Source organism: Aristolochia californica, unplaced genomic scaffold (genome assembly GCF_029961685.1).
Source record: "Aristolochia californica isolate CCGP_79_NKW_82.1479 unplaced genomic scaffold, dmAriCali1.0.hap1 SCAF_12, whole genome shotgun sequence".
Taxonomy (NCBI): Eukaryota; Viridiplantae; Streptophyta; class Magnoliopsida; order Piperales; family Aristolochiaceae; genus Aristolochia; species Aristolochia californica.
This window is the reverse complement of record NW_027181793.1, coordinates 27,628,659-27,654,326: the sequence shown is the minus strand read 5'-3', so window position 1 is coordinate 27,654,326 and position 25,668 is coordinate 27,628,659. Positions and strand designations below refer to the sequence as shown.

Here is a 25,668-nt window from a genome sequence, read left to right as displayed (position 1 = left end):
TCTAACTTCGCTCTAACAGTAGAACGACAAAACACCCACTCATCTTTTCATAATTACCGAAAAAGCCAACGATCCGTGATCGCTTATTTGAAACTCAGTGGGCCCGTCTGGCTGACCAAAACCGATGGCTGGCATTTTCTTCCCATGGATCGATTTGATGGTGTGAGACGGACAGGCATTTATTTGATCACAACCCCACTTCCTGGTAGCAAGCAAACAGTTGGCATTATTTTGCTTCGACAGGCCCAACCAAAAACGGTTCATATCTCTTTCTGGGCCCACACAATGTCACTCTTTAGCTCCATTGGGCGGTGGGCCCAAGAGAAAAAAATGAACCTTTGGGCCTACCTCACCGTACCTAACCTTATCTAGAAATTGAATACCTTTCGAAGTGAATTTCACTTCTTCAGATTCTGGTTGTATTGTTTGATTAATTTCTTAAGGGAATATGGCTTGCCATTCGTGTAAGGACCACTTAGAGAGAGATAAGGTGACGCACTGGGCTCCCATTCCTCGGCGAGTCACGCGTGGAGAATTCTTTGATAAAGAGAGAGATTGGGTAATGCCAAGGTAGTAGGGATTGGATCTTCTATACAAAAAGTGGCCATACCGTTTCTCCCACTGAGTCGAGGGGCTCGAGGCGAGTTGCCCAACTGCCATTCAGTTCTAAACAAGTGGCAATGTTGTATTTACAGGTAAAAAAATGTCCCTATAAGTAAAATCCATGATATCACTTGGCGCGTCCCACCTCACCGAAGAATCGTGGCTCATCTCCGCCCGATATATATGCCTCTCCTTTGCGTCGTCTCTTCGCTCCTCATTCCTCAACGCTTCTGGAACACTGGAAAAGGAGGAACTAACCATACAATTGCGCATATTACTTCATTGAAGCTTCGTCTTCTTCTACCTCTCCGACGAAGAAAATGGCGGGAACTGGAGTTTTTGGGGAGATCATAGACGGAGATGTCTACAAGTACTACGCCGATAGCGAGTGGAAGACATCCTCGTCTGGGAAATCGGTTGCGATCGTCAATCCGACGACGAGGAAGACTCAGTATAAAGTCCAAGGTCTGTTTTAGTTACGTGGTCTTCTAAGAATTTGCGTGTTTTGGATGAGCCTTTTGCTGTTGCTTTTGCTTTTGTTGAATTGTTTGAGGATTGTAAGTTGTGTGGAGGATTTCTAATGTTTGGATCGTTCGCGGAAACTAGATAGAATTGTCGTTGCATGAAATGTTCGCTTCTGTAGAGTATTTGCTAAAATTAGAGAAATATTTCGAGTGGATGAAGAAATCACTGGTTTTAGCTCGGGATGAACTTTTAAACTCTTTTTTCTGTGATTTTTCCGGATAAATTTTTGTTTACTGTTTAAAAAACTTATGCAGAACGAGAAAATGTAGTGCGGCTGTGAATTTAGCTTCACTGCCTTCATCTTTGGTGTAATCTTACTAAAAATTTGCAAATAGCTAATACCTAGAGTAAATTAAAATGTCTGGAACAGTTGATCAGCAGTTGATTCCCCTGAACCCTGCCTCTGTTAACAGCTTGCACGCAAGAGGAGGTGAACAAAGTCATGGAAATCGCAAAAGTAGCTCAAAAGTTGTGGGCGAGAACTCCGTTGTGGAAGCGAGCGGAACTTCTCCACAAGGCCGCAGCCATCCTCAAAGAACAGAAAGCCCCAATTGCGGAGTGCCTTGTCAAAGAGATTGCAAAACCGGCCAAAGACGCTGTCACTGAAGTAAGCATCAATTCCATTTTTTAGTCTCTGTTCTCTGTATCACGTATACTTAATCACGTCGTGTTTGCGTCTGTAATCACTCTTTTTGTATGGTGAAGGTTGTGAGGTCGGGCGATCTTATCTCTTACTGCGCCGAAGAAGGTGTGAGGATTTTGGGTGAGGGGAAGTTTCTTGTCTCCGACAGTTTCCCTGGCAACGAGAGAAGCAAGTATTGCCTCACTTCCAAGGTATACTTTCTTATGCAGTCTCATCAGTTTGCATTTGTTTTTTCAGTTCTTCCCTCCCCTTTGAATTCGGAATCTTGTCATCGCCGGAAACCGGGACCGTCGTGCTGTGGCATTATCTTCTTTGAACTTTCTACCAATAAATAAATAACAAATTATAACGGATGGATATCATACTTGCCGGAGTCGTTTATAATTTTACGTTCCAACCCGGGGGCATTTTGGTCTTAGGTGATTGTTCGGTCAATTGTTTGACACGTGTTCAGGTCGCAGAAGGCTTGGTCTAAGCCGATAGTCCTATTTGTACCCGATCTGGGCGGTGTGTGGATCCATGGACAGCTCACTATGTGTTTAGCATCTGAAGAGTCCAATTAGCAGCTCACTTGCAACATTCTAACCTGGAAGCTGAGAATCTAAAGGTGGTTAGTTCACGAACCCGGTTCATGAGTTTCTGACCTATAGGTTGCTCGAACTTGGCTCTTCAACAAGTCCGAGATCAAGATAAACCGAACCGAATCAAACCCGAGTTTCTGGTTCGGATCTATGCCACCCTTACTTGAAGGCAAAAATCAGAATTTATAAGAAGTGCAGACATATAAGAGATGTTGTGGTCAAATGCAGCTCATGATAGCTTCCTTGTATTATCTCTTACTGGGTATCACAAAGACCAGGCTTGAATCTTACTGGGTATTAACAAAGATCAGGCTTGAATTTTACTGGGCATTAACCACAAACCCTATATTTACTTGGAATTTTGGAATAGAACCTTACGTCATCTTTAAGGACAAAAGCGAAGCCATACCCATCTGGAACTATCATGTTTCTGTGGCGGTTGAAACCAAACAGTGATAAAGACATGTATGTAGTATGAAATGGATGGATATTTTATGTTTATGTTTATTTCTGCTTTAATTGAGCTTATCGAACTGCAGGTTCCTCTTGGCGTCGTTTTAGCTATCCCACCCTTCAACTATCCAGTTAATCTCGCAGTCTCCAAAATTGGTCCAGCATTGATTGCTGGCAATTCCCTTGTGCTCAAGCCTCCAACTCAGGTATAGCTAGCTTTGCCAAACATTCTGAATTGAACGTTTCCTGTTTTCAATTGTGGAGAGAGACATTTTTATTGTTTCGTGGTTTTGATATTTGTCTCTATTAGTCACGTCTCATTTTTATTATCACAGGGAGCCGTGGCTGCTCTACACATGGTCCATTGCTTTCACTTGGCTGGCTTTCCCAAGGGCCTTATCAGTTGTATCACAGGAAAGGGATCCGAAATAGGTGACTTCCTCACTATGCACCCCGGAGTCAATTGCATAAGGTATACCTTAACTTTTCGTAACAACTGATCTAATTCTTTATTCTTTACCCCAACAGAATAATAACACAAAATTAACAAAAAGTATAAAAAAATATACTCTCTAGTTCTTCTCTTGCTTATTTGGTAATAGCCTTATCTGATTTTCAAGTGCTTTCGACTCTGTAGCTTTACCGGCGGAGACACCGGAATTGCCATTTCAAAGAAATCAGGCATGATCCCCCTTCAAATGGAACTCGGAGGGAAAGACGCATGCATTGTACTTGAAGACGCAGACCTGGATTTGGTCGCTTCTAATATAGTCAAAGGAGGTTTCTCATATAGGTAATCATGACTCGGGATTAAGCTTTCTGAAAGTTGTTTTGCACGTGAAAATAGTTCGAAACATATCATACTTAACCCTTAAACTGAACAAGTCGTTTTGCTTCCCATCTCTACAGTGGGCAGAGATGCACTGCTGTAAAGGTCGTTTTGGTGATGGAATCCGTAGCAGATGCTGTGGTAGAAAAAGTGAAAGCAAAGATGGCAAAACTGACAGTGGGTCCACCCGAGAACGATTGTGACATCACTCCGGTTGTGTCAGAGTCGTCTTCAAATTTTATCGAAGGATTGGTTATGGACGCCAAGCAGAAAGGAGCAACTTTCTGCCAGGCGTACAAGAGAGAGGGCAATCTCATCTGGCCATTGTTGTTGGACCACGTTAGACCCGATATGAGGATTGCGTGGGAGGAACCGTTCGGTCCCGTCTTGCCAGTTATTAGGATCAGCTCTGTGGAAGAAGGAATCCACCATTGCAATGCCAGCAACTTTGGTCTTCAGGTACTCAGTTTATCAGCCATCTCTAAGTCATCTGCAGCACAATCAATTTCTCTTGCCCATCCTCCACTGATTTACATCTTTTTATGAATTACAGGGCTGTGTCTTCACGAAAGACATCAACAAAGCAATAATGATCAGTGATGCCATGGAGACAGGAACTGTCCAGATCAATTCTGCACCAGCTCGTGGGCCAGACCATTTTCCATTCCAGGTATTTGGGCATTTCAGTCTTGACCGGTGCTTTCATGTATTAGTTTCATCCCTTGGACTAACAACCCACTACAACTGCAGGGTTTGAAAGACAGTGGTATCGGGTCTCAAGGAATCACCAACAGTATCAACATGATGACGAAAATCAAGAGTACAGTTATCAATTTGCCTGCTCCTTCGTACACCATGGGTTAGAAGCTAATTAGGTGTTTATGAACTGTTAGTACATGTGGAGGACAAAATAAAAAATATCGTTATTTCCGCTCAGTTTAATAAGCTGTGCTTAGAGGTTATTTAGCCATGAACGAGTTCTTCAGCTTGTCTCTCTACCTTAACAGCTAGTTGTTTCTGGAGTTCATGAATACAAAAGAGTGATTTTCAAAAGCTTGTCTCTTCTCCTCTCTCACTCTTATCTACAGTGGTATTATCATGGGATCCTAAATTCAATATATACATAGTACGCAAATATCATTAGATTTATGATATTATAAAAAATTGCAAGGTCGTTCAAAAGATATTTTCATATTACAGTTTAGTTATTTAATGACTAAAGGTCTTCTCCTTACAAGTTTTATTAAGTATATTACAATATAAATTTTAATTTTTTGCATGAGTTATGAGACCAAGTGAAATAACATGATATTTATATTTAATGTCATGAACATATATGAAAATGTAAAATTTTCAACAAATTACATACTTGATTTAGTGTGTTGTGATGTACAAATGCAAATGATTTTGTAAGTACTTGTAGGCTTACAATTTTCCTTTTAAATATGTACTTGTAGGTGTATATAGAAGGTTCTCGATAGAGAGCGATGGTTAAATCTTTAAAATTATTCCAATATATAAAACTTATACAGAAATAGTTTCTCAAATGAATAATATTCACTTTGATAATTTTTTTTTTTCAGAGAAGAAACGTGGAAGACACAAGAGAAGAGATGAGAAAAAACTTGAGAGAGAAAATAAAAGATAAGGAAAGACATGCTTGTATCGATTAAGAGAATAATGATAGAGATATCTTGCTCTCTTACATCATGTCCTTTCACAAAAGAATACAATATGAACATATGGCCAGTTGATGATATTATGCATATAGAACTAGCCTCCTATCGTGTCCTTCGTTGCATATGGCCAGTTGATAATATTATGCATATAGAACTAGTGATTTAATCTATTACTACTAGATGAAGTTGTTTTTTATATACCCGCTTTGAATCACTATAATATCAAGTTATGAACTAGCCTCCTATCGTGTCCTTCGTTGCACGCAAAGATTTTTTTAGCTTTAGAAATCTAGACGAATTCTAGCAACTTGAGCTTCCTTTTTTGAAGCCTCTCTGAACTTGGCATCTTGATATGAAATATCCTCTCTTTGGAAACAATTATTTATGCAACGGTGTTGCTAATTAAGTTAAGATCTATCATTACAAAGTTTATGCTTTTTATTCAATAGAATTTGGAAAGTATCCTATATAAAATATTTTGAGATTTCTTTTTCCAATTTTTTTCCTATGATGAACTGATATCTTTGTCAAGGTCAAGATACCTCCTACTTTTTAGATATACACTTACCAAAACAAAACTTACCTTTCTTTACTACTACTTGATATGAGAAAACTATTTGTTGTTGCTCTTGCCTTAAACTTGAATTCAGAACTTGTTGTAATTACTCCTCTTAGACGTCCATCACAATAGCAATATCATGGAGTATCAGCTCTCCAATCTTTACTCCTCTTAGACATCCATCACAGTAGCATGACATCATAATCTTATAAGTCGCATATTGCTTAATTTCAAAACTTGTTATAGCTCTATAATTATGTCTCATAAACACCCAGTGCAACAACATCAAAGTGGAGCTTATTCGGGAACATGAAACGTATTATATTTTGTCATTGGCTGCTAATCATTTGAATTAATGTAGCTAACTCTCGGGTTCTAGTTCTTGGTATGGCGTCTGGTCATGCTCTCCCTCGGCAATGTAGCAATTTCTAGTTTTGAAATCCAAAACTTTATTGGACGTGGAATTTCAACCGGTGACAATTCAAAACATGTTACTGTTTTTTATCTTCCATAATTGCAGTTTTGAAATAGGCAAGTTTACAAGATAGAAAGTTACATCGCCTCTCACCTTTATTTCAAGCCATCTTCCTTTTGCATGTTGCCCAGATTATAAGGTGTTTCCCACATTGACAAGGCGATCTGAACTCGAAAGGAAAGTTTTCAAGTTTAGGCGAGTTTGAAGGAGAACTCTATACTCGTGTTGTCTTGCCTTTTTTTGCATGTTGCATTTCATGTCTTTTTTTCAGCAACCTCCCTTGATCCTATTACTTTCAACCTCCTCTATGTTCGACTTACCCTCCTTTTGGTTCTCCTTATAGAAATATTAGACTAATGAAGTTTATGTTACATATGAAAGTATATCATAATAATTTCCATCAATATGTAATTTTTAGTATAAAATTCATAAACTAAGGTAAGGAATCTAAGGGAATAAAATTCGACACCAATTCATCAAGAACTACTAACCTCAAAAGAACTTGGTGTAAGCCACACTTCCCCTTAAAACATGAGTGAAAGTCTCGCATGCTTAAAAAGTGAGATCTATTGCCCCTTATGCTTTATCCTTCTTAAACAAACGGGTTCCATAGTCTGATTAGGAAACTATTTATTTAAGTCTTGACTTAGTCTAAAAAAATTTGATTTTAAGCCCCAAATTCGTCTAGAGATGTATTCATCCAATGACTTACCTTGCACATAAAAGGACACTAGAAATTCTAATGCCTTGCGCAAAGTCATTGCCTTTTCACAATCTTAGTATTTCTCTTAGGCCCCTCTTGATAAATATTATTTCATGTAAAATTTCTATGATTTATGAAATTGTCGCAATATTTTTTTTGATGTTTCCAAAATTAATAGTTATTTTAAAATATTTTCCATGAGCTTATTGGGTATTAATTTTTTTACATTTCAAACATTTATAATCAAACATTTATTAAAACTTTAAACGCCTTTATTTTTTTAAAATCTTCTATGCATTTCAAAATGATTCATTTGCATGTTACATATTAAAACATTTATACAAATAATTTTTTTTTTTTGGATTTTAAAAGTTCTTTATGTTCTTCATTAGCACGTCGTTCAAAATTTGTGATCCTTTCTAACATTTATAAGATTTTTTTTTCTAGTTTAATGAATTTGTTCTCCAAGGAACATAAGTTTACACGGGAAATGTGTTTCACTATGTATGAATTTGAATATTTGACCTAAATGTTTCTACTCTACATTCATAATTAACAACATATTCCAATATTTAACAAATCTTAATGATCTTCATGAAAACATGTCTCTACAATAGATCCTCATTTTGATTTAAACTAATATTTATAAATTTATTAATATCAATTTTATAAAAATAATATAATATTGTTAAAAGTGGAAATACAAGTCATCTATAATTAAAAAAGGAAAAATATTAACATGATATTTTATGTGCATTAAAATATGAATTGATCCTTAATTACCTTCCTTTTATGCTATATTGCCCGCTCCCTTGTGTATTTAAGGAAATAATTAATTTTTGTTGTTGTTATTATGAAACTTACAGCTCATCCTTTTGTAGAAAAGGGGAAAAAACTTATTGCAGATTCCCCTCAATAAAATGTATGAGCACACAAATTACTTTCCTTATTTATTCTTATACATTAGTCAGACTGTTCTACCCTTCCCTATAATGAGACTTTAAAATGAGAACCTATTTTATTGACCATCTTAAGACGAAGAAGAATTTGATAGTTTAACCAAATAGAACCAAGATTAACCTATTAGTTGGGCTTTGTCAAACAAAACAATATAGGAATTCATCGTGTCTGAGAAAATTAAACGAGTAAATGACTAAACCAAAATCGTCTTCTAGTCATAACTCAATCGCGTATTAGTCAAATTGTTTCCATTTATATTTAAATGTTAAAACCTTACTATGTTGGTTACTCTCAAAATGTGTATGTGTATGTGATAGTTATTTATGTCAACTTCGATATTCTTTTACTTAGAGCTATGGATTAATAAAGACAATAAAAAATATTATGACGATCCAAGTTTAATTAAATCGATCTTCTTGCATTATCAATAGTTGGTGAGTATTTTAAATAACAATAATTGGCATATAGAATTAGCTTAAGTATTGATGATAATTGACACAAGCTTAATGAACAAAAACTCATTTATGTACTTTGATTAAATTTATTATATTATTTCTTAGCTTGGTTATATATATTATGTAACATAAAAATGTAAAAATAATCATAATATAAAATTTAGAGATAATATTAATAATTTAAAAAATAAATCAACCACTCGATGAACAAATTTAAGGGGATTTATATCGAATTTCTACGTGGAATTGTTTACTTGTTCGCTAATGTATATTACATATAATATAAATAATAATAATAATAATGATTATATTTTTGATTAAATGAAAACAAGTAAAGGGCTAAATTTCTAATGGAGAATCAAATCGAATGGATTTATATTGAATTTTCAAGTTTAGCCGGTGGAACATAATTTTGAAATTTGACGCAATAGAAGAGCATTGATGTGGCCTCTCGGTTCTCACGGTAAAAGCAGTCTCACATTGATCCCGCGTGTGGCGCATCTACAGAAAAATCCAAGGGCAAATCAGGCTTTTTTTGTAACGTAAGAGTCATATTCTCTCTCGCGCCAACAGGTGCACCCTCGCCGAGGCGGATTCGAAAGGCGACTCTGAGCTAAAATCCATAAGACGGGCGGAATCCGGGCTGGTATCTGGAGTCTCTTTAAATGGCTTCAAATAACAGCATTTGTTTTTTATTTTATTTTAGAGCACTCCGTTCATTTCTCATACCGTCAGCTAACGAAAGCGAGAGCGAACAAAACTAAGAAAAAGGAGAGAGGAGAGTGCGAGAGAAGTGGCAACAGGCAAGTCATACAGGTGAATACATCTTTGAAACCCTAGTCATGGTTCTTCCTTATTGTGTTTGGTTATTTCCTGCTATAACCGTTACTAAGTCTGTAAGATATTACTCTTTAGGGTTATACTAGGGTTTCGATGGTTTGATTTGCTCCGAAATTGAAAGTTCTGACGATTGACTACAAGAGAAATGGCGGAAAAAGAGCTCGAGGAACAACTGGCTGAAGCTGGAAAGAGGCTTCTGAAACCTCCGTCTGCTACAGATGAGCTTCTGTCCCTTCTCGAGGTAAGTATTCTTACGGTGCCCTTTCATCATATTTTCATTATCTTTAATTTTATTTATTTTTTGCCCGTGCCGGATCTTGTGTAATGGTGTCATGCGCACTGAAATTCTGAAGGCATCGGCTCTTTTAGAGTGTATTTCTTTCGTTTTTCTATTCGTTTTATATGCTCATGTTGAGTCTTCCCTCCCGTCAGGCTATTTTTTTCCTTCTCATTATAAAGTTGTCTTTTTTCTTGTTTACCTTATTTTTTGTTTGCTAAGTTTGATAAGCAAGTTAGGAACTGCAAATTTGATCTAACTGGTATTGTGGTAGTGCGTTCCATTGCATGCATTGGCTGTTGTTCTAAGTGTTTATATGTTTTATTAGTTCTGCAGTTTCCACTTCATCTGTCTTTTTTATCCGTAAGTTTTACTTTAAAGTAGTAAAGTACGGCTTTCCCTTATAATCTGGTTGGTTTCTTAGTCTCACAACTAATCTATCAAATGAATGAAAAGGAAAATCCGTTAAACTGACAATTCCCTTGTCACTCGATCAGTTCATCATGTTGTATGTTCTATCAAAACTAGACAGAGTCATTGGTGGCTGAATTTTTGTCGATGAATTTCTGATGGCCCTTCCGATTGTTTTATCTTCATCCTATTTGCATTTTTCCAATCAGCTTTTAAATTGTTGAGTGAGTGTGCTTCTTCTGTTTGGATCGATGTAAGCGACAGTTATTCTCTCTTTGTATGGCCCTAAAATCCAATATTTTGTTTTTTATTATTATGAATTTCATTGCTTGTTATTCTCAAATTTTCTTCTTGCTTGTTGCATTAATTTGAGTATTTCTGGGATCTTTTTAATTTGTCCTAATTAGGAAACCAGTAGCGTTCCCATGCACGTATACAGGTTTCCACTTTTATTTCATGTAGTCTTTAACTTGACAATTTTGTCCTCACTTCATGTTGAAGTCCAGTTATTTGTCGACTTCCTAGTAGCACCTGTCTATTGGGCAATTATGAGGAATGACAACTAATGCATTTAAAGTTCTTAAATGACCAAGAGTAGAAGGAAGTGCAGGAGTTTTCAATAAAAGAAATCAATAAATGTAAAGAGGAATTAAATATCTGTAGAATCTTGGGATTGCGAACCTACGGGATACCAAATATCACAATTTATTAATGGTTTCTTGTGAGCCTCTGATGCTGGCGAGTGAAATTCCATCTCAACACGTGATGTCTGAAAGCCTTTGATAATTACTAAGTCTGTAAATAAGTATTTCTCCTGAAATGAGTTTTTTTCGGGGCGGTGGGGGGTAGTTGGATGATAGTAATCAGAGAATGACAGATGATCTGGTTGAATCTGGAGTGGGAAAATGCTAATCTGACTTTCGTAGCTCACTCCATTTGCCTGCACTATCACATGGAAGGATTTATAGAGCAGGTGAGTTCATTCTAATGTAGGTCTAATTCTGCAGAGTTGAATGCTGTTTTACAGGGGCAGAAGCTTTATCATGAGCACTGTATGGAGCCTTTGGAGGTTGAAGGGTGGCTATCAAGTGATTAGCTGGTTCAAGAAGTCTCTCAAGCCTCCTTGGAGGCACTGGAATTCCTTTTATGAGATTTTTAATCTTGCCGACAATGTTGTCTGTAATTGGTCCCATATTAGCATGGGTGCTAATGAGCATGCTGATTAGTTAGCTTAGGAGGGGGTCAATCTTCAATTCTTCATTGTTCTGATAATCCCTTTAGGTTGTTGTTAGTTTTTATCTGCTTTTGGCCTTTAATGAAATCACTTTAAAAATAAAAAAAAGTAGCTCAGGACGGTTCATTGGAATCTATAAGAACAAGAGGATCCGAGGAGGACATGAAATAGATTTCCTTGATTGACTCCTGTAGTGCCAGACTGCATTGACTGCCGAGGTTTCTTCTGTCTATTTCTTTGGCCGATCTCCCGGTTGAAATGTAATTGTGGAGACTTAATTTATATTTAATGCAGCAATAGTGCACTAAAACTAATCTGACAGGAAATACCCGGATTTTTATTTTACAATTGTGCAATGAATTAAATTTGTCCATCATGTTTGGAAATTAGATTTTTATTATGGAAGTTTTGCTATTCAATGCTTTACGTACATGCTGCATAATCGTCCATCTCTTCTTGGACAATTGCAGTGAATTCTATTGCTTGCAAAGTTGGATGGAGGGTTTTGCTGTTCAATGCATTTATGTAAATGCTGCCTAAATCTCCATAATTTCTTAGATGGTAGGTTTTTTCTATGGAGGGTTTGGCCATTCCATGTTTTAGTAAATGGTGCTTTAGTGGCCTTCATAATAAATGGACAGAAGGTCCATGATGTAGCTACTCTGTCAATGATCCGGGAAGCAGTGTTTCAGTAGAACTGTGTAAGAAAATAGTCCTTGTTCTAGTCTGAAGGCTTTACTCAATGGGTGGAGGGGAGGCATGTCATGATCATAACGTTCAATTTTGGTATGCATTCTACAGACGCCAAATTGAGGCATTTGCTTTGGACGAGTGGTACAAGTTCCTTCTGTATGCTTTGTATGGATTTATCTATTTGTGTGTGGTAGTTTCCATCTTTGAATGGGTATTGATGCAGTATTGGAATGCCAATAGTATTGATGATTGATCTTCTTGTATCTAAGACTAGAGAAAATTAATTGTGTTTGGCTTCAATCTTCTCTGCATTGTGACCATGGTGTAAATTAACGGCGGCTAAGGCTTTAAATACGATATGAATGCCAGCTGTGTGAAAGTTGGGGATTGATTTGGTCTCGGAGCTCGTGGACTATCATGTATATCTATATATGCAATACATTATTTACTTTTTGGAGTTTTTGAATTGAGATTTGTGTGTTGTATCGTTTAGAGAAAACAGTTGTACAATCATCACAAATGTTGATTATCAATATGGAGTGATGTCTAACCCGGATGTAGAAAACTGTGTTTAAAATTTCATCCGTGTCCAGAATAACTGCGTAGATAATTCATAGATAACATCATATGGAAGACATGAAGTTTGTAGACTGCATATACTTTCCTGTCTTTGGGGCTAGAAGTACCTCTAAGTTATATTCTTATTGGTCTTGCAAGTGGCATGAACTTGACATGCTTAGGAAAGTAATGTAAATGACAAATAATATGATTAAAAAATGTTATCGGTGCTGTTGTAAATAGTGTTAGTAGAAGATTAAGCATAGTTTTCATAAGAAGAGGTATCGGTGATCTGTGTAGTTAATTTTTTTATTATACTGCATAAACTCAAGCACTAGCTTCTTCCTTGTCATTGTATTCAAGGATAATACACTGAGTCACTGTTCCACCCTTAGTTGCATGGAGATGTTTGGATGGGATGAATAATCTTTAATATTTTCTTGGTCTATTAGAAAAAAGTTCGTACTAAATTACGTGATTTTTTTCGTGTGCGATCAACCAACTATTGTGTTTTTATTTTATTATCATTATTTTGAAAGATCTACTGCAGATATTTCACTTAGTACCATACCTAGTTTCTTTTCCGTTGTTCAAAAGTTGTGTTCTTTTGCTATCTTCAAAGATTATAAAGGGAAGTTATTTTAGCGTTAGTTGTATATGGTCGGTGTTGCATCTGCTTATCAGTGAAAGAAGGCGTTGGGCCAGATAATAGGAAGTCAGATCAGATATTACTGAAAATTAGTTAGAAAAGCTTAACTAATTAACGTATATAATCTATCTAATATCTTGGAGAGTGGATAGACATTGTATTGTTGCAGTTCATTTTTAAGCTTCTTTTGCATCAGTCACAAAAAGGACTAGTTTCTAGATATAGACTACTAAAAGGATCTTGTATGATACCGGTGTATTTTAAATTAGCTTCTGTTTCAGCACGAGATGGTACTGAAAGGTACCTATTAGTTATAACTAATTTTCTTGTTTGGTCTCATAATATATTAGTGTGAAGTTGCTGACCCTACATTTTAGACTCTGGAACATCATTATTAAGATTTTAACTTTCCAGATAAGGTCATCATTATTTAAAAAATAAAATTTCAATATAAGGTCATCATTAATAAAAAAGAAACTTTCCAGATAAGGTCATCATTAATAAAAAAAGAAACTCTCTGACATCTATTAAAATATCGTGCATAATGCTGTTGTTTTTAATATTGACTTTGAAAAGGTTCTATGGTAACGATCACTTTAGGTCGATTTGAAGATCTCTTTTCATGCCTTCCCGCTTTGGTTCAGTATAGATTGTCGCGTTTCATTGATGAACATGAGGAGTTTGCTCAGTGCCTTTACTGTCCTTGATTAGACATAATACCCTTGAACAACAACCTTGGTAGTCGGACATCCATTTGCTTATTCTATTTGCTTTATTTACTTTCTCAGCAATTCAGTATAGATTGTCTTGTTTGTTGTATTCTCTTTGATGAATATTTAAGAGTTCGTTCAGTGCCTTTAACGTCCTTGATTAGGTGTAATAATACCCTTCAGCAACAACCTTGGTATGCTGGTGTTGTACATCTATTTGCTGATTCTATTTGCTTCATTTACTTTCTCAGCAAGTTGAAAACTATCTGGTGAGGGTTGAACAATCTCCGTCCAAGACGATGTTGGCTGCGCTCGACTCATCTAAAGATGCATTGATTGCAAACGAATTTCTGAAACATTCAGATATGGATGTTAAAGTGGCAGTAGCTTCCTGTATTAGTGAAATCACCAGGATAACAGCTCCGGATGCACCATATAGTGATGACTTGATGAAGGTATAGAAGTTTTTTCAAAATGTATCTACATTCATCACTTGCAATTTGACTGTTTGTATAATGTTGAAGACATACTTTTGGCTAACGTGCTTCTTGTTTTCCTTCTATGCAGGAAATTTTCAGGGTAATTGTTGCTTCATTTGAGGATTTGTTTGATGCATCAAATCAATCACATCACAAGAGGGTGTCAATTCTTGAAACTGTGGCTAAGGTTAGGTCATGTGTCGTTATGCTTGACCTTGAATGTGATGATTTGATTCTTGAGATGTTCCAGCATTTTCTGAAAGCAACCAGGTAATTCTTTTCTTCTGAGAGCATGTAAGGAAATTTCAGATTTGTGTTTTATATGTTATTATTCTCTTGCATTGCTCTTTCTTTCTTGTTCTTCCTGGAATAAAAATACCATCATCGTGCTTGCATTTTAACCAGATGTGCTTGTATTTACATGTTCATGAGTGTTAACCTATAAATTATGGGTTTTGAGGATGAATGCGTGTGCATGGTTAAATGTCACTGGGGACGGACAGATAGTTTTAGGTGGTAGTGTGCCTCAACTAGGATCAGCTTCCCATTGATTTAGAAAAGAAGATACTTCTATTTTGAAAATTGTGTTTTGTTACTTGTTCAGTTAGATATCTTTTCCTCTTTTCCTGCATTATTCTCATTGTTACCTGAATTGTGATGTCCTTTCATACCTCGATACAGATAACTAGAAAAAAGGAGAAAATATGAGTACGATACTTTTGTTCTCTTACAGGGGGTGGGGGGTGGGGGGTGGGGGATGAAGGATTTATTTTCTAGTGAGTTGATAATTTTTATTATTTTAGGTTTGTCCTCATTTTTGTACATGTCCTCGTAAAGATGCACTTAGATATATTAGCTTCTTTTTTACTAATACTGTTTCATTCATTTGCTGTTTTATGTTTGGCTTTGAGTTTATGTTCTCTTAGGTGCATGTGTATACATTTTCTCTTCCCTTGCTTGCTATTGACATGAGGTAAATTGCTACTCCCAGGGAAACTCTCCCGGAAAATGTCTTTTCATCCATGGAGACAATAATGACGTTGGTATTGGAGGAGAGTGAAGATATTTCATCAGAGCTCCTGTCATGTCTCTTGACTAGTGTGAAGGAGGAAAAACAGGTACATTGCTGTTATATTGCGCACCCCCCCCGCGCGCGCGCTTCATTCTCTCTGTTTGTTCCTGTTGTTGAGATGCTGGATGCATATATATCCTATTTTACATAGTTCCTTTGGCTTTATGGGTGTCCTTATTGAAAAGATAGGATAAAGTAATGAGTAAAATGGTAGAATGCATTAGTATAAACTTCTGATAGAATGGATTGAAGAGAGCAAAGAGTCTCAAGTGAAAAAGTTAACAATAATTTTTAGAGCTGAATAGAATCATGAACTTTTTAAAGACTTCAAGCAATCATTTATGTAAGTATGTGGAGGAGCTGACCAAAGTAATAATAGGGAATAATGATGATAGATGAGCTATTCTGTCATGGAATTTTATATCTTAATATTTGTAAATATCTATTAAAGGGGAAGGAGGCTGGACTTGGCTGAACTGGGTCCACCTAAGCTTATATAGACTTAGGTCCATACTCCTTTTTCCTATGAAGAATGCCTTCTAACCATAAATTGGTGTGTTCAACATAACAAAGCTTTTCCTGAGTTGAGAATTTTATTTGATATAAGTTGAATATTACTTATCTTTTTCATCTTTATTTCATATTTCCATCAGGGGGAACCTTGCTGTTTGTATCTCATTTAGAAAAAAGTTGCTTGAAATCATTCTTGTTCTTTTTTCACTGAATTTAATCTTGCATTTGAAATGGCCTAATATTCTTAGAATCCAGTTTGTGACATAATTGGAATTCTCAAATTCTTACATTTGAAAATGTCAGAAGCCGGTTTACCCGCGTGATAACATAAAAATTGCTTTTGGACTAAGAGATCAGAAACCATCACCACATGAGATTATGTTTTCATTTGCAAGGAAAAGATTTTCTATGCATATAAGCAGGATGAACTGAAAAAGGTTTTTATAAATTGATGGATAATTTATGTGGTGATGCTCCCCGGAAATAGTGAAAGAATCATTCAGAAAAATGAAAAAAAAAACTGAATGATATTCCTGATAAATGTTTTTCTAACCGTATTTCTGAGAAATGTTTTCTAACTAAATGATTTAACATTTCAGAATATTTCTCCTGTTGCATACAAGTTGGGAGAGAAAGTAATTAGTAGCTGTGCCTCAAAGATCAGACCGTATCTGGTGCAAGAAGTGCAGACTAAAGGAATGACTGTTGAGAATTACAGTAAAGTTGTTGCCTCGATATGCCAAGAGGCATCTGATGGTGCGGATCGTGACAACCCGAATACTACTGGCCTACAAGTGGTATGTTTTGCTTTTAATTGTAGTAGGATGTTCTGAATTTTCTTTAATATTTTTTGTGTTATTGGTTAAATTACTATGAGACAGAGTGTGAGATAATTTGTCTTTATCTGTATTATCCTTGCTCTTTAGCTTTTTGATTCACATATATTTTTCATTTTTTGTGCTTTCATAAAGTTTGCATTTTAACTTGCTTTAAAAGCTGTTCTACCTACAGATTCATCACTCGTGATTTTTTCTATCTATAATAAATGCGTAGGTGATTATGTAACCCATTAAAGTAGATTACTGCATAATGCAATAGCTTAAAAAAATATGATCAGTGATGTAATGGTTCTTTATGAAACAGATCGCCTTAATTAAAACAATGATTCCTTGAGCTATATTCTTAGGAATGCATCTCTTTTGAACCTCCTATGCTCTTGACAGTCATTGTACTGAACATGTCCTATATTTCTGTGCTCTAGGGTAGTCACCGCTGACCTAGGTGAGTCATGATAAATGGCTTTGCTATAATAGTTGTTATTGGGTACAAAATGATAATCTCTATTACCTTGCTTGAGATGAAGTACAAATTTTTTGTTTTTTTCTTTACATTTACCATTGGACAAATATCGTTCCAACCTGTCTAAGTCGGTGTAGTGACTGTGATCTGGGTGTTTCCAAAGTAATGTCTAAGCAGTTGGGATGAGGTCATTGAATCTTCAATATTTGTGTTATTTCTAGATCTTCACATTTTGTTCTTTATCTACTTGCAATTCTCTCTCTGTTCATCTGATTGTATATTCTTGCACTTAATACTGAATCTTAGGGAATGTTTGTGTTAATCTTCACATAGACATGGTGAATTCACTGTTACACATGAAGGCTGCAAAACCATTCTCACTTAGAAATAATATCCAGAGATTGTCAGCCTTTTGAAAGCGACTGCCAGTTATATTGGTTTAATACCTGATCCATCTGCGACCCTGAGAGTGATTGGCAGGTTTAAATTGAAGGTTCCACTTCTTTTAAAGGTTTTCTTTTATTATTGTAACTTCTTTTTTTCTTGTGGGTATATTTTGTTCTCTCAACTGTATAAGCTTATCATATTTTGAGAAAGGAAATGCTATATGATACAAGTGGTTCTGTGTTGTTATGGGCTATGCACATTTTTGGTTCTAAAGTCAAAGTCTGTCAATACTTTACTAGTTAAGTTCTCTGGAATTTCATGAATAGGGTAATATTTACTCTCTCAAATGCTTCTTGCTTCAGGTGCTTATCCATAAGTTTTGATCTTCATTTTTTTAATAATGGGTATTGATATTTGATATTGTGATATTCATGTTAAATAAATCCCCGTTCCTCCCCTCCCTCACACACAAAAAAAGTCCTCAGTATTCGGCATTATAAGCTCATGTTGCTCAGTTTCTGTTGACTGGGTTTGATCGATCAATTTACATGTAATTTGGCCTTATCTGCCATAATATGTTTTTCCTTTTATTTTTTATTTTTCATGCAGATCAAAACCAAATTATCTGAAAGAACAGATTCTGATGAGCCACCTCAGGCAAATCTGATTCTGTCTAAAAAAAAATGTAGTTATATTTGGGCCAAAAGTGTTTCCATTAAATGTTGATTAAACCCATATGTTGGTACCAAATGCAGTAAAGTTGTATGATTAAATACACACAGATCAATTTATTTTTGTTGTTAGTATATTTGAATAGCTGTGAGAAATTGTTTGATGATCAGGGGGCTGAACAGATGGAGTCCAAAGATGGGGATATTGATCATGTTGCTAAGACACCAACATCACCTTTGAGTAATGGCATGGTTCAAACTGGAAAAGAACCAAATTCTCCGAAAAGGAAGCCTGAACATTCTCATCTCAGCAATCAAACAAAAGCTTCTCATGGTACTGAACCTGATCAGACTTCCAAGAGCAAAAGGGGCCGGAAATCTAAGTCCATGAATTCTTCTGTGGAAGTGCCTGAAAATTCTCGAATTGCAAGTGAGCATGAGTCTGCTGAAGTGCCAGTAAGAAAAGAAGGTACTGGAAAGGAGACTGACAATTCTGCCTTACAAGAAGGTCTTGCGGTGAAAGGTTCTGCACCATCAGATCCTGAAAAAAAGGTTGAGCTCTCATCACCTGTGCAACTTCATCTGGAGACTGCAAATTCTGGTGCTCAATCCCCAAATCAGTCTTTACCTGATTCTGCTGGTCGTCCCAAAAGGGGCCGACCTCCAGGGAAGAAGAAAGCTCCTACTGTCAATACTGAAGCAGATAATCCTGTCTCACTTTCTGAATCAAAGGTGAGTGTGTCAAGTGATAAAATTGAAGAACAGTCACCAGAAGCTGCTGATATTAAGTCCAAGGAATCTGAGAGTACTCGTGACTTAGAAATCAGAACATTGAAGGACCAAAGTAAGAATATGTCTTCGGTGGATGCAAATGAGGATGAGACACTGCAGTCTGTCGATAGAAGCTCAAAGAAGGAATTGTCTGTGGAAAAGCAGAATGATAAAATAAAGCGGCGGAAGGGAGCACTTATTGCTGAAAAGGTGACTCCCAGGAGATCTATTAAGAAGGTACTTTTTTTTTTTTTTTGAAATGATGCTGATTTTTAAGAAGGTACTTGAATCATTGAATTTTTTTTAATGCTTTTGTGGTGTTATAGAGATCGTGGATTCTTCTTTTGTGGCATTATATAGATCATGGAATCTTATTTTGATGGTGCTAGTTATTTAGATAAGTTTTGCTAGAATGATTGAATGCGTGTAGAACTTTTTGTTGTGTGAGATTCCTTTATACTTAAAATGTAATTGGTGATACTCTTTAAGGAGAGTATCTTTATTTTAAACAAAACCCTGCAGGTTGATCTTTGATGTTGGTGTGTAGTCAGTTGGAATTGTGGTCTTACTACATAGTGTAGGAGTGATGCAATCAGGGTGAATTCTTATTAGTTTTTTTGGCTGCATTGAGCTAAACTATGTTAGTTGTTTGAAATTTCATAAAATTTTGCCACTGCGTGTTTCTGAGTAAAGAAACTTTTTTTACAGAAAATAGGTTCTTTGGAGAAGTCAGCAACAAAGCCATCAACTGATGATCAAAATCAGTTACAAGAAACACCTAAGGTCAAGCCAAAGCGGAAACGCAGCATGCCAGCAGAAGAGGTAAAATTCTTCAATTTTGTTGTTGCTTCCTTCTCCTCCTCTCATTACTTGTCTTGATGTGACACTGCCTTTTTTAATAGGACAGATACCGTGAATTACTGGCTTTTAAATGTATAATCTGTCATATGTCAGTAAACAACCACTTAAATGTTAAAAGTTCCTTTAAGATTGAAAATTCCTCCTACTATTTTATTTTTGTTGTTCTGCTGATATGTTCATTTTATATCTCTTTCCTGTTCCATATGAGTTGAATTTCTGAAGATTTTATTGAGTAAATAGTTTTTTGAAGTGGTTGCATAGTTCTTCTTCCATAGGGTTCTGTTTTGTGATTTTTTTTTTTCTTTCACTGAAGTACTATACAGCTGTGCAACTGTTGTATTCTTTAATGGTGAGAGTTCTGATTCTGTCTTTCACCATATTTAAGAGTTTAAATTTGTTGTAGTAATGTGCACAGATGTACTTTTTTTTTCATGGTGTTACAACTTAAAAAAGTCGGGATCTGACTGTTGTCCCTGAAATTTCGAGTCGAAGTGCCCAAGTTGGATCGCAACTCGGGTGGACTTGGGTCTGACTTGGGGCAGGTTGGGCCCAGATTTAAATTTGACTTGGGTGGACTTGATTCTTACTCCGGGCCATTGCAGAAGGGTCTAGTCTGAACCCTGATCTGACCCGCACAGACTAAAGTCCGAGTTTATCCGTCCAAATTATGGGTTGACTAGGCGAGTCATAGCACCATTTTTTCTCAGATTTGTATGTAACATTTGTTGGTGATATCTTGTTGATTTGATATGTCAGACCTTCTGTACCCAGTGTTGTTGGGTTAAGTCGTTGCTGAATGATGAAGGCTTTAAACAGAAGGTGGTCCTTGTGAATTTTTTGCTATAAATATATGTGTGTGTGTGTGTATATATATATATATATATATACACACACACACATTTATATAAATACTTATTACCTGAATTCATTTTTTCTAGCTCTAGCAGTAATTTGCCAAAGTCTTAATTGCATTTGGCAGATTTTTCTTATAGAGTTTTGGGTGTTCTCTGAAAAGCTACGACTCCCTACCCATGCTTCAGTGGCACCTGATTTAGGAAGTCTGAATGATGCATCAGTTCCTTTAGGATTTAAGTTTATTTATATATGCTGTTTCATCTTCGTATGCCAAGTGTATGAAAGGTTGATGAATATTTATTAACGAACAAATAGATGGCTTAGTACTTTGAAGAAAATACTAGTAAATGAATGGCTAACAGTTCTACTATTGAGAAAAATACAAGAAAAAATGAGTGTTCAAGGAAACAGTAAAATTTTTTTTTAACTGTATTGGCAAAAGTGACCTGATGCTTTTGATCACCATATGAGAGCTATGTTATTTTTATCTCTTTAACCTTCTTTTGTGATAGAATATGATAGTTGGTTGTCATTTTTCCTTGCTGCTCAGTTTTCTTCATTTGCTCACTTTTGTTTGACTTTCATTTTCATCTTCTGCATTGTATGATCTACACGTTCTTTCCTTTTCAGTTACATGTCTTATCACTATTTCACCTGCTCATTAATCTTGTTTGGATATCAGGGTTCTGAACCAGTTCATGATGAGAACATAGTTGGATCTATGATTGAAGTGTGGTGGCCTGATGATGATGAGTAAGTTCGGTGTTTTTTGAAAGTTTTTTTAGATCATATTCTTGTGCACTTTGATTCTCACGTTTTAGTGGTATTGTTTTCAATAAAGGTGTTTCTGTAATTTCCCTTTGAGCAGGTTTTTCAGCTGTAATGCTTTTAAGTTTATTGTAGGTCGTTGTTTTCTGTTTACCACAATCATTGCTGTGTGCTTGACCTATTGTAGGTTGTAGGATTACCAAGTGTTATAGGACCTTCAGTTCTTCTTAAATATGCAATGCAATGACAATATAATATCTTATCAAATGATTATAGTAGAAAGAAGGTGCTTCTAAGTAAATTGCTATCTTTATTCCAAAGTGTTTTACATTTTAGTCTAAAGTCTGTGAATTCTAATTACAAATCTCTCTGTCTCCCTCTCTCTCTGATGCTAGACTGAAACCAGTATTGAAAGGTTTGTAGTGTGTTTCTTTATCAATGTGCTACCTGCATCCAAAACCGATGTTTGTTGTTTCTAGCTGATAAGATAAAACCAACCTCTCTTCCACATTGGCTTGGTGCTGTTAAACTTGGCTGTTAGAGTTGACATTGGTTGGAGCTTAAAAAAGACCTTAATGCATGTTAGTTGGGAGCCTCCCAACTTTGACAAGTCCTATCACACTCTCAGACAACTAGCTGGAGAAGTTGAGTGCATGTACAAGTATGGACTGGTGGTTTTTTCACCAACAAATGCTTCCCCTCATGTCTAGGCCACTTATTCCAAAATAATTAGCTGAAGTTAGGTGATCTCCTCTCAATTATTATGTGTAGGATCTTTCAAGTTCAAATCAACGTGAGATGATTCTTCCACACACAACAACTGTTAACTCTTAAACAGTTAGTTTGGGACGCGGAGCAGGTGTTCAACTATAGATTAGCGGACTTTTTAACCCATTAACAGGTGCCGTTGTTGTTCTATTCTTTTGTTCGTAAAAGAACCCACTTTTCAGTTGGTAGCCATGCAAATTGTTCCTTTCTGATGATGAAGAGTTTAGGCTTTTAAGGAAAAGTTTGACAACTTCAATCAACATTGTCATGGCACAGCTAGTTACAGGTCGATGTAAACCTTTTATTTGCTTCATTCTTAAAGTAGATGCAGATGCAGACTGTTTATTTCTGTTGTGCCGGTACAGATTCTCGTTGTTTTCTTCTATTTGTTATTACACCTCTGTTGGTGGAAGTGAATGACAAGCTTAGAATTTTTTTTGTCGTGTGTACTTTATAAACTTGATCACTTGATACTGCTTTTAAAACTACAATTCAGAATTTTCTTTAATTGTTGGCTACAGGTTCTACAGAGGCACTGTAGTTTCCTATGACCCCATTGAAAAGAAACATAAGGTCAGCTGATTTACTAGATTTCAACATGTTTCTATAGCTGTCTATATTCAGACTTCAGTATATTTGTAATTACATTGTGTCTGGACACAGGTCTTATATGATGATGGTGATGAAGAGATATTGTTGCTCAAAGAAGAGAAGTTCCACCTTATTATGTCTGATGAGGTGTGTTAAAATGTGATTCTTTTTTTACTATTAACTGCTGTGGACAAAGTATTACATCAAAGTGTGCATTTTGTCCAGGAAGAGGGAGCTGATCTCTCAAATCGTGGCATGCCTTCTGAAAGGTATGATGTGTAATCCATTTGTGAGCTTTCGTAGTCGAGTTCTATTATCAATATGTCCAATGTGTTGAGCTACTGAATTGATAACATCAACTGTTTAGTGTATGTTATCTGTTAATTATTTAAGAGTTTGGAATTGTCTGTATGTCCTTGATTTCTTGCATTTGTTTATTTATTTTTTGACTACTTTTGAAGGCTTGAAAAGGTCTAAATCATGAATCTAGTACAGGATCAATTGCCTTGATCCTATTGTGTTTTTTTCTTTCTTTCTTTTTTTAATCATTTAATCCGTACTACAGTACCGCCCTCCATGTTTTTCTTGTTGTTCTTCTTGAAGTACTACTTTTTTCAAAAGTAAGGTAGGCAAAAAGACAATTGTTTTTTGCTGATGAGATGTGCTGAGAAGAACTTTTAGGAGACTTCTGAAGTACACTGGTGAGGACAGTAAACAAACACAGCTGACTTCTTAGCAGGTGGTAGTTGTTTGTGTAACTAATTCTGTAATTAGCAACAGCAAGTAGAAGTTACAGTTGTTTAAGTGATCTGATGCCATGTTAGTCAGAAATTCATGTGGAAGATTTTGAAGGTGTTAAAAGAAACACTTTTTGACATAGTTTTAGTTTAGTGAAGCAACACGCAAAAGGCAGAATATTCACAATGAGATGCTGTGTTTTCAACTAGGCAGAAGATTTTCTTTTCTCAAATTTGTTGTTGCTTCTTCATATCAGTTTGTTAACTTTTCATAGCAGGAGACAGAAGAAAATGAAAAAGAGTCCACGGTCCTTGCCCAAGCCTGGAAGGATGGATGTAGTGTCAAAACGGTTAGTAAATGGTTTGGTCCTTGATGGTAGAATGGGTGGGTGGGTGGGGGGTGGTTCTTCTTGGGTGTTCTAAAGTGCATTCTCGTGCCTTGCAGGGGAAGTTCCTCAACGGGCAAACTGAAGGCTGATGGTTCAAGGTCATCAAGCCGCAGAACAAAGCGTAATGATACACCTAAATCCAGCGGCAAAATGAAAGACACAACTGCTAAAGACAGCAAAATGATGTCCAAAGATGACACTGCAATTAATAAATTGAAAGAGGAGGGGCAAAAAATTAGCGGTAAATCGAAGGATGACTCGCTTAAATCAAGAAGCAAGTCAAAGGATGAAGCTACTCCGAGAACTGGATCAAAGTCTAAAATAGAGACACCAAAAACTGGTGGCAAGTCCAACACAAATGGATCTTCTTCTGCCAAAACTAAAACAGGTTATTTGAAGATGTCAAAAAGTGAAGATTCTGGCAAAGGGAAATCGAGTTTAGTTGATGCACAAGAAAGTGGTCAGAGTGGAAAGAAGCGAAGGAAAGTCCAGAGTTGATTCTGAACAGGAAAACTAATTGGGTTTGTCCTGTGCTTGAAAGGTAAATATGTAACTATTTTGTTCCATCATGCCTTGTTACTCATGGGTTACATCTCACTGGTGCAATAGTACTTTGCTGACGGATACTGAGCTATGATGGCTGCTGGTGAGATTGAAATATAGGGGGATTGTGATTTAGGGAATTAGGTAAATGTCTATTTAGATGCAAAAGATCGGTAGATTTGACTTTTTGCCTTTTTGAGGCAGTCTTTTTAAGCTATCTTATAGCGATAGTATTTGATATTTTTTTTTTTCAATTTAAAATTTACCATTTTAGTTGGTTGTTATTGTATACATCTGCTGATGGTGAAGTTGGTAGCGTCTGGGCCCACTTGACCGACCACCCTCTGGTTAGTAGTTGAGAATGCGATGGGACTGCAAGACTCGGATGACGTCATTCTCTTCAAATTTTACTGCAGAGGGTCCAGAATGTAGTCGTGGGATTTGACCTGGGCCTTCAGGTCCTGTTTCAATTGCTCTTTTGAGTGGCTACGAGGCCTCCTGGGATGTACTTCCAGTCATTAAGTGACTTGTCGTTGGTTTGTTGGGTGTGCATCCTGGTGTTGGAACGTAGGAGTGATTGGGTTTTGACAGCACTTTCGCTTATCCCTGGAGTGCTCCTTTTAATTTGTATGCTTGTGTATATGTGACGTACTTGCTGCGTAGGAGTTCTTTTGAGAAGAGCTTGTAATGCAGATGTTCTTGTGGCCCTTTCTGTACATTGAAGTAACAAGAACTTCCCCCTTGGGTTACCATCCATAGCTTAGAAAGTCCTGAATCTCGCTGCAGTCGCTTTTTATCAGTGAGGGCGAGCCAAATAAAAACCAAGCTTTCATGTGATATGCGTATACAGTAGGGGGAGGCATTTTAGCTTATCATGAACCCTAACTCTTCCTGAGCGATGAACTTGGGATCAACTTGTCGAATCCCAAATACAATCGGTGTATGATTTAAATCAAATAAATGTGTCACGGTTGGGTCAAAATTTGGGTAAAGTAAATTGAGTTCCATTTATTAAATTACCTCAGTTGGGTCAGATTCCAATGTTCCATGCCCTTTTGTTATCTCTTTGTCGGGTTTGGGGTGTTGGTGTTGGACGGGTGATGATTGGCATGGCTTGCGAGGGGACT

The 25,668-nt window shown here is 36.4% G+C and overlaps 2 protein-coding genes across 5 annotated transcripts; both read left to right on the top strand.

The window, feature by feature from the left end:
* Positions 1 to 825: 825 nt before the first annotated feature.
* Positions 826 to 4,681, top strand: LOC137946216 (NADP-dependent glyceraldehyde-3-phosphate dehydrogenase). Its single transcript, XM_068792432.1, has 9 exons — positions 826 to 1,068; positions 1,542 to 1,735; positions 1,834 to 1,962; positions 2,892 to 3,011; positions 3,141 to 3,277; positions 3,443 to 3,598; positions 3,715 to 4,093; positions 4,188 to 4,304; positions 4,385 to 4,681. Exons 1-9 carry the CDS (start codon positions 924 to 926, stop codon positions 4,496 to 4,498), a joined length of 1,491 nt encoding a protein of 496 aa, XP_068648533.1. The 5' UTR covers positions 826 to 923; the 3' UTR covers positions 4,499 to 4,681.
* A 4,503-nt stretch (positions 4,682 to 9,184) lies between these two features.
* On the top strand, positions 9,185 to 25,297 carry LOC137945649 (sister chromatid cohesion protein PDS5 homolog C-like). 4 transcript variants are annotated; one of them, XM_068791610.1, is made up of 15 exons: positions 9,185 to 9,281; positions 9,381 to 9,546; positions 14,089 to 14,292; positions 14,405 to 14,586; positions 15,308 to 15,434; positions 16,501 to 16,698; positions 18,430 to 19,266; positions 19,738 to 19,851; positions 21,428 to 21,498; positions 22,803 to 22,854; positions 22,945 to 23,019; positions 23,098 to 23,141; positions 23,885 to 23,959; positions 24,055 to 24,539; positions 24,958 to 25,297. In XM_068791610.1, exons 2-14 carry the CDS (start codon positions 9,451 to 9,453, stop codon positions 24,494 to 24,496), a joined length of 2,517 nt encoding a protein of 838 aa, XP_068647711.1. In that variant the 5' UTR covers positions 9,185 to 9,281; positions 9,381 to 9,450; the 3' UTR covers positions 24,497 to 24,539; positions 24,958 to 25,297. The 4 variants fall into 4 exon arrangements, with proteins under 4 accessions (XP_068647711.1, XP_068647710.1, XP_068647712.1 ...); XM_068791609.1 differs by having other exon boundaries at positions 24,851 to 25,297; XM_068791611.1 differs by lacking the exon at positions 24,958 to 25,297 and having other exon boundaries at positions 23,888 to 23,959; positions 24,055 to 24,814.
* The last annotated feature ends 371 nt before the right edge of the window (positions 25,298 to 25,668 follow it).

Excerpts from the sequence above, each read along its gene's own strand:
- LOC137946216 (XM_068792432.1), top strand. The coding sequence starts at position 924 with ATGGCGGGAACTGGAGTTTTTGGGGAGATCATAGACGGAGATGTCTAC. Across the intron at positions 1,736-1,833 it reads CCAAAGACGCTGTCACTGAA|GTTGTGAGGTCGGGCGATCT; the intron begins GTAAGCATCAAT and ends TGTATGGTGAAG. Across the intron at positions 1,963-2,891 it reads AGTATTGCCTCACTTCCAAG|GTTCCTCTTGGCGTCGTTTT; the intron begins GTATACTTTCTT and ends ATCGAACTGCAG.
- LOC137945649 (XM_068791610.1), top strand. The coding sequence starts at position 9,451 with ATGGCGGAAAAAGAGCTCGAGGAACAACTGGCTGAAGCTGGAAAGAGG. Across the intron at positions 16,699-18,429 it reads ATACTACTGGCCTACAAGTG|GGGGCTGAACAGATGGAGTC; the intron begins GTATGTTTTGCT and ends TTTGATGATCAG. Across the intron at positions 23,960-24,054 it reads ATGGATGTAGTGTCAAAACG|GGGAAGTTCCTCAACGGGCA; the intron begins GTTAGTAAATGG and ends CGTGCCTTGCAG.